The 10,560-nt window shown below is 29.7% G+C and overlaps 1 protein-coding gene across 1 annotated transcript; it reads right to left on the bottom strand.

Annotated features, from left to right (window-relative positions):
* Window positions 1-474: 474 nt before the first annotated feature.
* Window positions 475-2,571, bottom strand: LOC109147009 (homeobox-leucine zipper protein HAT4-like). The gene is made up of 3 exons (XM_019294651.1): window positions 1,903-2,571; window positions 1,431-1,510; window positions 475-1,194 (listed from the first exon to the last, which is right to left on the bottom strand). Exons 1-3 carry the CDS (start codon window positions 2,368-2,370, stop codon window positions 840-842), a joined length of 903 nt encoding a protein of 300 aa, XP_019150196.1. The 5' UTR covers window positions 2,371-2,571; the 3' UTR covers window positions 475-839.
* Between the last annotated feature and the right edge of the window lie 7,989 nt (window positions 2,572-10,560).

Genomic DNA, 10,560 nt, shown 5'->3' with positions numbered 1-10,560 from the left:
TTAGAGAACTAATTTTACTATTTATTTTTATCTTATCTTTTTTTTTTTCTTTTATTTATGCTAACCTAACATTGTGACATCAATCAAATCTGACTTGTCAATATGTTGTGTTATTAATGAAAATTTTTATTTTCTTTTAGAAGAAATATAACGATTATTAATATATATTTATAAGCAACATATTAATCACAATCACAATATAAAAAAATAACTATTTAATAAATTATTTGACTTCTCTTTACAACTAATATTACTTTGTTTTGCCCAATCATCTCAAAACGTACTACTAAGCAAGATTTAATATTACAACTAGATATCATAATTCAAAAAGATTAAAAGTATCATGAAAAAGATTAAAAGTATTCTTTCAAAAAAAATATCGTGAAATAAGTAGATGAGTAGATAAAACATAATTCTTATATTCTGGATAATTCTTAATTCATTGTGTATATAACTATGTTGGATGTGTAACATCAAAATAATGGTATAATATTATAAAATTCTTAAACAATAACTTCAAACTGTACATATTACATTGTAAAATTTTCTTGAATATACCAATACCCAAGACCAAAATCATACATTAATTATGGTGCACTATAGCACTTTTGTTGTATCTAGCCAGCCCTTACCCTTGTTTCATGCACATCTTCTACAAGGGGTAGAAAATTTGACAAGACTACTCATAATTCATTCATATTAAAATTATGATATGATAGGTACCCAAACTTAATATGAGAGTGCACATCTCAAAAGGTTGGTTTAAGAGATGAGAGACCTAATTGAGTTTATGTACGATTTCACAATTTCTTGCATAATTGATATGAGATCATTTCAAATTACAACTTAAGAGTGTTGGGACGGGTGACATCAAATCGTCGATGGGGGTCTACACAGGTTCCCATATGTTGAAGAGGAAGGGCCTTGGCTAGACCATTTCTATTTGTTGTGACCAATGACCCATAAGAATATATTGCCGGAGATGACGATGCTGGTGGTGGGACAGCAACACACTCACATGAAGGGCACATAGTGAGGGTTGTCGGAGGGGGCATTTGCATGTAGAAATGTGGGGAGAGCTTGAAAGCCCTAAGTTGTTGAATTTCTTTATGTAACCTCCGGTTTTCTTCTGTTAGATTCTCGCAACATCTCTTCAATACCTCACAATCGACCTCAGTTTGCTTCAATTTTGTTCTGTAAATAAATAGAAGTTAATACCTGATTTAGTATTTTTATCAATTAGAAACTACATGCCTTAAGTATGTCAAGTTTATTATTAATATTATTCTAATGTATTGGAAATATATAATGAGCATTGCTCTTTTCTCTTTGCTTAACATAGAGAACATTTAAAGTGTTGATCATTTTATAGATTGAAGACAATAAGAGAATTCCATAAATGCCCTTCAAGATTGACAAATTTATCTCACCTTGCCCTCCTGTTTTGAAACCACACCTCCACTTGCCTTGGCCTCAACCCCAGCCTTTTAGCCAAACCTAGCTTTTGCTTCTGCAAAAAAAAAAAAAAAAAACCCCAAAACTTTAATAAAATTGCAAAAATATCCCCACAAGTATCGTAAATATTAATATTCATCAATATATGTGAATTAATTGAGTAATTCACAAGTTGATTTAAAAAAAAAAAGAAATATTAATAAAATAAAAACATCATTGTATAGAAGATTTCATACAAAAATTTTGATTATACAACATTAAAAATATTTTTCTTATAATATTAATTTATTAATAATTAATGAATATTACAAAAAAATTATGATATGTGTAAACATGATATGCTAATATATCATTCAATAAAATATAATATGAAAATTTAATGTACATATTTCTATTTTAGGGGGAAAAAAGTAATATTAGGCATTTATGCTTCAACATAATACTTACCGGATTGAGAGTGTTGTGTTCTTTGAAGGTCTCTTCGAGAATGGCGGACTGATCTTTGGTGAGGCGGAGCTTCTTTCTGGAAGCTTCTCCGCCGTCTTCTTCATCGCTGATTCCCCGGGAGCAAGCTCTCTCCGTCTCCTGATCTTCTCTCTCGCTCCGCTTGCTCCCGCTCGACACTGTGCTGTTGTTCGGCGACGACGATGACACCCACGCTTCCTCCTCGCCGTCCGCCGCCGCCGCCGGAGCCCGGTTCACGTCTATTCCCTTCAGGAACGCGGCCGCTTCCGATCCGCCGCCGCAGGCGTCGGAGCTCCGATCCGCCCAGCATGGGGAGCTGTGGAAGGGCGAAGAATGAGAACTGCTTGAAGAAGCGGAGAGGTTGAGGTTTTGCGGCGTTTCTGACGCCCTGCAACTCTCGCCGGAAAATCCCAACTTCAAGCTCAACCCTAAATCTTGATACTCCAACATTATTTCTAGTTCAGATCAAGGGTTCTGGAACTTAGGATTAGTTTAGCGTAAGCTGGGAAACACGTATTGATCCCTTGGATAATGATATCTTCTATACAGATGAGTTGTGTATATTCCTCAGAAGTTGTATGTATATATAGAGAGAGAGAGGGGTTTGTAGAGACTAGAGAGAAGAAAGATAAGAATTGAAGCTGTTCTGATTGATGAGCAATATGGGGATTATGGTTTAACTTATATAGAAAGAAGATGAGAGTGGTGTTTGAGGTGGGTGGGGGGTGGTGGTGGGGTGGGTGGGGTAGGGGTAGGGGTAGGGTAGTTTTAATTAGTATGATGTCAATGATGACAAAGTAAGAGTTTGGGGCAGCAATAATTACGTACACAATCATAACTTTTGCCTCCCCATAAATGTTTACTCCATTTTTTTATGGGAGATTAAAACCCCAAATGCATTATCTTAATTAATTAGAAGATATTAATAAAATGAATAATCGGTTGAACTCACTATTTTTTTTTTTTAAATCAAGCCAAACCTATGAGTACATTTAGTATTACTTTTAGATTGTCTTTCAGTATAAATATGATGAAAAATCTTATTGAGAAAAAAATGGTGAGAACTTAATAGTCAATCGAAATTTTCTTATTTTTGACCAGTTTTGAGTGATTACAAAGGGAAATGTTTTCGATACTAAACAATAATTCAAGTTTATTAGTCACTAACAATTGATTGACTATTTTTACTAAATCAAGCCAAACATGCATTATTAAACCTAGAATAACAAGTGATAATACATTTAATATATATTACACATTTATATTAAATTTCTTTTAGTGTGTAAATACTTGATGTACTCTCAAAATTTTACTCATAACATGTATGATGCCTATTCTTGTAGAGGAAAGTGGTCCAAACCTTAATTTCGAAGAAAAATTCTTAATTTTGATGACCACTTAAGTTTTAAATAATTGAACAATCATTCACCTTTATTATCACTAATAACAATAGATTGGCTATTAAAATTTCCTTATAACACATTTGAGAAAATTAAGAATTTGGTTCAATATAGTCAAAATAATAATAAAGCTATATTATACAATATAATCCAGTTTTTACTTTCTACTTTATGATGTAGCGATATATTAACCAAAGGTCAAAGGTTTGATCCTTGGTATTGGGTATGGAGCAGTCTTAAATCTCCAGGCCAGCTGTCCCACCCAATAGAGATGCCTACAATTCAACGAAAGAAGTGAAAACCTGAGCTACATGAAAAAAAAAAAAAAAAAAAAAAAAAAAAAGTTTATAGAAGAACAATCATTTTTTCTTAATCTTTTGTGGTTTCACTTAACCCGTTAAAAATATCTCCTTCCGAGTTTAATATATATCGTCCCCCACCCCTCAACATATTTCAGTGCAATAAATGAATTTGAATGTTCAAATAATTGGTACAAGTGTAGGGAGGATGAACAGCATTTTGCAAGCAATAAATGAATTTGAGTTCTCAAATAATTGTGCTGAACAGCATTTTGCTAGCAATAAATGAATTTGAATAATTCTCAAATAATTTTGTTGAGTTCTGTTGTTAGTTATAAATGTAGGGAGGACATGATGATGGGAGTTGGGACCACATTTGTCCAATGAAATCAACAAGAAAATGATCATATCCACATGATAAGTTGTCATAATTAGTGTTATGAGTACTGTTAGGTAAAGTTTCCAACTTATGTTGCTCTCATCGTAGCCGACAAAATCATTTCTTTAGTTTTAGAAGTTTGTGTATGTATATTTGTATATAGAATTAGGTTCATATAAGAATCTCTATTAACATGTGAATCATTGTGTATTATTAATTTTGCTTGATTTTATGATTTATAATGATTTTGAGATGCTAAATATATATAACTATCAAGGTTGAAAAAATCGCTAGGCGCCTGGGGACCGCCTAGGGCGCTTAAAGCGATTAATCGGCGCCTAGAGCACCTAGGTGGCCGACCGCCTAGCGCCTAGACCTGATTTTTGCAACACTGATAACTACATCACTGCACCTGATGCATCATTGCACCACTCCTCATATCTCGATCGTCCAATCTCACATCTCAATGGTGTATAGGAGTTCAACCGAAGCAGTGGTTCTCACATGAATCGGACTATATATATATATATATATATATATATATATATATATATATATATATATATATATATATATATATATATATATATATATATATAAGTGATGACTAATCTTAACCGTCCATAGAATTGTATCCGTGGACGAGATCAATCCTCGATGTTTATAAGAGAATCTTGTTCTTATTTGATTTATCTCTATAAAAGAGCACATAGGAGACTTTTGCCCTTCATTAGAATATTAATTTAGTAGATAAAAAGTCAAATTTAAGACTTGCTTCTAGTAGCAAGTGAGTTTGAGTTTAATTCTTACCACGAACATTATAAGAATTTCAATTTGAGTGGGATTCCTTATGCCCAGGAGTGTGTTGACTCGATTAATCTTCTTATGAGCAGCATAAGACAGTCAAGAGGTCTAAGCTAAGATATAAGTCAAAAAAATCTAAATTATAAAATAGAGTAGTACTAAACATCCCTTCACTATTGATCACATTTTATTTTACCATCTTTGATGAAAAAAAAAAAACTAAATCATTTTTAAAATACTAGGAGGTTAAATATACCGAGAAATAAGTATTTTCCTATATTAAAAAAAAAAAAAAAAAAAAAAAAAAAAAAAAAAAAGGTACAAAAGAATCAAATATGTCAATTTTTTTGAAAAATAATAATTGGAGGAAAATGGGTAGACACTAGACAAAGAAGAGTGGCATTCACGTGTGGACGTGTGGGAAGTGAGAACTCATTACCCCATAACTGTCACATGGGACAAAACATTGTCATGCCAATGTACACGTGGTCTCATAAACCTGCTAGCTACACTTTATTATCCGGGTCAAATCACTATGAAACCGACACCTTCTCACCCGAATACAATGTTTCCAACCTTTAAAAAAAAAAAAAAAACTTTAATCGTACGCCCTATTTATTAACATAGTTAACTTATTAGTCATTTTTAATTTATTTGACTATTATTAACTATTTCGTATTTGACTTGGTTAAATAGTTAGTATAAATATTTGATTAATTAGATTTTTTTTTTAACAGCATCTTATTTCAAAACACTAAAATTCAAATTGATAAATTTTTTTAGAAAGTCATTTTACAAGTAATCAGCTATCAGCTAATTTATCAAACATCTTTCTACAATCAGCTAATGTTATTAATTAATCAAATTCACTAACTCAATCTGCTAACAACTATTTACCAAAAATCTCGTTAATTTTTTAATACACAAAATAAGATATATGTACATTTTCCCACCATCTCTGTAATGTGTATATACCATTAAAAAGAAACCAATTTTATTAATAGGCCTTTTGGTGAAAATTTTATATATATATATATATATATATATCTAAAAACATAATAAGTGTGAATGAAAGTTATACCTCTGATTTATGTCCGTTTTTTTCGTTAAGTTTTTTTGTACATTATGCTATAAAGGTTGTACATTAAAATATTTTGGACAAACATACCCCTACCGTTATAAGTTCTATTATCTTTTTCACTATTGTTACCATGCACATGCATCCACCATATATTTTCTTATCTTTTTCATTAATAATAATATATACACATTAAATATTTGAGTTATATGTTAATTATTACATAAATATAAAGATCAAATTTATAAAAATGATTTACATTATTATTATTATTTAGAATAATTTAAATATCTAAAATTTAAATTAATTTAAAATTTTAATATGATGTATTAATATTGGGCACCTTTTTTTTGCGCATCGCACATAAAAAATACTAATATATATATATATATATATATATATATATATATATATATATATATATATATATATAATTTTATGGTACCAAAAATTAATAAAAAAATCTACTTGGACTTCAAAAATTTACTCACAATTTGTATTCTTACTTGTGTTCATATTTTATTGGAAAAAAAATAAATGAATAAAATTATGATTTTTTTTATATTAAGCAAGTAAAGCATGCCACGTTACATGAAGTAAAGAATAGAGTAAATGTATAATTATTCAAAAATTATAAAAAGAAACAAATAGGAAAAAGATTGAGAACAAGAAAGTGGGTCCCAGAACTTAAAAGAGTCTTTGTGCCATGTTGGTCTATTGGTTGCCACTTGCCAGACAATAACTCTCCCTATAATCATTTGAACTCCAAGCAATTGCACTTCTCCATACTCTTTGAATTAAGATAAAGGGAAAATGTCACTTTTTCCCCCTGAGTTATATACCTATAGCATTTTTTCCCCCTAAATTATTGAAGTGGCTGTTTTTCCCCCCTGAAATGTTAAATGGACATATTTACCCTTAAACTAAATATTTAATTTATTTTTTTTCTCCAACAAATTATGAACATAATTTGGTTCAAACCAAACAAACACTATAGCAACCAAACCGAAATATTCCAATTACAATTTAGAATCGAAATTCGATATTTAGAGTTTATTAAAATCGTGAAACGGAACGGACGGTTCATGTTCCGAACTGAAAAAATAAAATACATTTATTGTTGAATTTAGACTATTTTAAAACAAAAAATAAAATTTTAAAATAAAAACGGTTCAAAATCGCGAATCGGATCCGGAATCGCCGGTTCACGGTTCAAGATTCAATTTTTTTGATACATAATTTTAATAAATTGACATTTAAATATTGGGTTCTAGATCTGAATTATAACCGGAAACTATTAATTCGATTGCTTTAGTATCCGGTTCAATTCAATCCGAACCGTGGTCATCCCTACGTATAGACAATAATTTGTTGAAGTAGTAAAATAAATAAAATGTTTATTTAAAGGGTATAAATGTCAATTTAATATATCAGGGGGGGAAAAACACCACTTTTAAAATAATTGAGGGGGCTAATGTGTTTACCTAAATAATTGAGGGGGAAAAGTGCTATAAGTATATAACTCAGGGGTAAAAAGTGTCATTTTCCCTAAGATAAATTATTACTATTATTTATGAAGTATATATTCTTTGATACGCAATATTAAATTATATACTTTTATGATTTTTTTACATTGTTAGAGCTTAGAGGTATTAAAAAAAAAAAAAAAATACAAAGAAATATTTTATTTTTTTTTTTTGAAAAAGAAGGGCTTTAGTTAATGATACCAAAAGAAAGTACATCATAGAGGAAAAAAGTAGTAAATTCTGTTTTGCAAAGCTTGTTTATGAGCTTATAGTTTATTTTAAGTTACTAATAAGCTATAAGTTCTGTTTGGTAATGTTCCAAAATAAGCTCCTAACTTAAAATAAGAGCTTATTTTAAAATGTTACCTTAGGTAGCGTTTCAAAATAAGCTCCTAGCTTCTAATTTGTTTTTCTTCATTTTTATTCTTATTATTTTAAAGAAATAACATAATTTACCATTCTCAATTAAAATTATTTTTCTTCTCCTTTATCCGCAACTTTCACCGCAAATATTATTATTATTATTATTATTATTATTATTATTATTATTATTATTATTATTATTATTATTATTATTATTATTATTATTATTATTGTTATTATTATTATTATTATTATTATTATTATTTGAGATTTGCAACAATATTGCTACTTCATTATGAGATGCTAGATCATGATTATGCTAATAGTTTTATTTCAAAATGTTAATTTTTTTAAAGACAGTACAAAATGTTAAATTTTAATATGTAAACAAACTAATTTAAATTTTATGAAAATGTCCTTTTTAGTCTTTTACATTTATCAACTTATCAAAAAGTTAATTTTATTAAACATTTTCAATCATAATAGCTAGCTTAACAGTTCTTCAATTTTCAGCTCTAAGCTTATAGCTTTTCAGCTTTCATTTCATTTTCAACTTTCAGCTCCTAGCTTATAGCTTTAATTTTCAGCTAGGTTTGCCAAACGTAGCCTAAATCACTATTTAGGGCTTAATATAGAAAGGACTTTTTTTTTTTAATTGCCGGAATAACACCATTTGCAAATCTCTTAATGAAAGAGAAGATAATGTTTGTTAAAGTTTCCAAAAAATATAATTAATTGACGGAAAACTTCTGTAAATAAACAAAATTGATTTATCATCACCCAATGTTGGAAATTGTGAATCTTAAGAAGTTTTACATTTGTTTTCAGATTTATCATATATCCAACATGATTTGGCGATCGTTTCAATAGTCGCATTGTAAAAATATTAATATGCGGGACATTGCACATGATGATTCTAAATTTTTTTTTTTTTAATGGGTAAACATTTTATACAACTATGTCAAAAATAAAAAATAAAAAATTGTGACCTTCCATAATGTATCCCAAGGAATATATGAAGGCCCTTCTAAATTCCTTAAAAGTTTATGATAGCAGTTGCACACATAGTAGTCCCCATCTTCCTCCCATTTGCAGATGATTTTATCTACAATCATTCATGTATTTAATTAATGGAATATATATTCAAGACCCTCTTTGCATCTTGTACACCAAATATGTCTAGAACTTCTTCTCTATCTCAACATTTTTCATTATCTGCCAAGTACCTTGTGATTTGATGGCATCGTTCTAACCCTTCCAAATGAAAAGTCAGGAGTTTGAGTCCCATCCGATTTGAGGATGTTGGCACATAACTTGTTGTTTAACAAATACTACAGATGGGTTAGATTGTAGTTTTAAAAAAAAAAAAAAAAAAACATAAAGGTGTTGTTTGGTAACATAGTTAGCTTTTCAGTCAATTTTGGCTTATTTAACACTATTAGAGTATTAGTTGTCTGACTTGGTTAAACAACAGTAAATTAATTAGCTTTTTGTAACAATTTATTGCTTCAAAATGCGAAAATTCAAAACGCGGTTCAAAGTAGGTTTTTTGATCAATTTTTTTTAAAAAAAATCATTTTGTATGTAATCAGCTATCAACTAACAACCAATTTACCAAACATTTTTATACAATAAACTAATACTATCAACTAGTTAAACTCAATAATCTAATTAACTAACAGTTATTAGCTAATAACTATTCATCAAACACCAAAAAGAAAGAAACTTTAGCATTTTCCAAATAAGCTAAGGCAGCGTGGTAGCGAGAATATATGCAGGTTAGAAGGACTCACGTGGCGTGCCATATGTTAACATTGTTGTCATATCTTATATGCCATAGGCACCCTTCTTTAACAATTCTTTGGGATTCTAGAATGCTACTCCATATGGACCATATGTGAGCTAAGAGGGATTCTTTCCCAATCTAGCATCAAAGAAAGATTACTTTGGGTAGTATGTCGTTTTTTACCAACATATCATAATAATTATAAAAATGTCACTGCTTATTAAATGAACAAATAAAATTAATTTATTTATTTGATATATATAAATTTAACAGGAAAAAATGACAGTCTTTCTAATGATTAATAATTGATCATTACATCAATAAGGGAATGTACTGTTTGACAACCGACGACATCCACCAGATATGATACATGAACTTAAATGACCGGCATCATATTCGGCGGACGTCGCCGATCGCCATCTACCAATGAAGGCGACCAGTGATCCGTCGCCAGATTTTTGCTGGATATAATGCTTGAACTGAAATGACCTGTAATAGCAGGTCATTTACTGGTTTTTGAACTTTATTGCCTCAATTATGATGTTAAAGAATGTAACTCCACATTTTAAAAGTTTAGGGACCTAATTAACTTTTCAGGTAAAGTTTAAGGAGCTTATTTAGCCCTTTTTCCCTATTTTTGTAATACAAGTGTTTCTTTCTTTTGCATGGGAAATTACAATGAAGTCCTTGGCCATGTCCACGTGAAGATGAACATGGCTGCCCATTTACATAAACCTAATCATTATTCTGAAACCCACCTTATTTAATGCTCATTATTATATTATAATCTATTCAACACTCATTTCTCATTATTGGTTCAACAGTCATCCAAATCAAACATTATTCCTACACTATATATGGAAATAAAAATTTTGCGATATTCACTTATTAGTATAATATAATTATAAAATGGTCGTGAGACTTCTGTAAATAATTATTTTAGATTATAAAAATTTCACAACCTCATTTTATTTAATTTATACCATACATTGCATTTTCAACATT

Source organism: Ipomoea nil, unplaced genomic scaffold (genome assembly GCF_001879475.1).
Source record: "Ipomoea nil cultivar Tokyo-kokei standard unplaced genomic scaffold, Asagao_1.1 scaffold1971, whole genome shotgun sequence".
Lineage (NCBI taxonomy): Eukaryota > Viridiplantae > Streptophyta > Magnoliopsida > Solanales > Convolvulaceae > Ipomoea > Ipomoea nil.
This window is presented reverse-complemented; position numbering and strand designations above follow the sequence as displayed.

Excerpts from the sequence above, each read along its gene's own strand:
- LOC109147009 (XM_019294651.1), bottom strand. The coding sequence starts at position 2,370 with ATGTTGGAGTATCAAGATTTAGGGTTGAGCTTGAAGTTGGGATTTTCC. Across the intron at positions 1,511-1,902 it reads AACACAACACTCTCAATCCG|AAGCAAAAGCTAGGTTTGGC; the intron begins GTAAGTATTATG and ends TTTTTTTTGCAG. Across the intron at positions 1,195-1,430 it reads TTTCAAAACAGGAGGGCAAG|AACAAAATTGAAGCAAACTG; the intron begins GTGAGATAAATT and ends ATTTATTTACAG.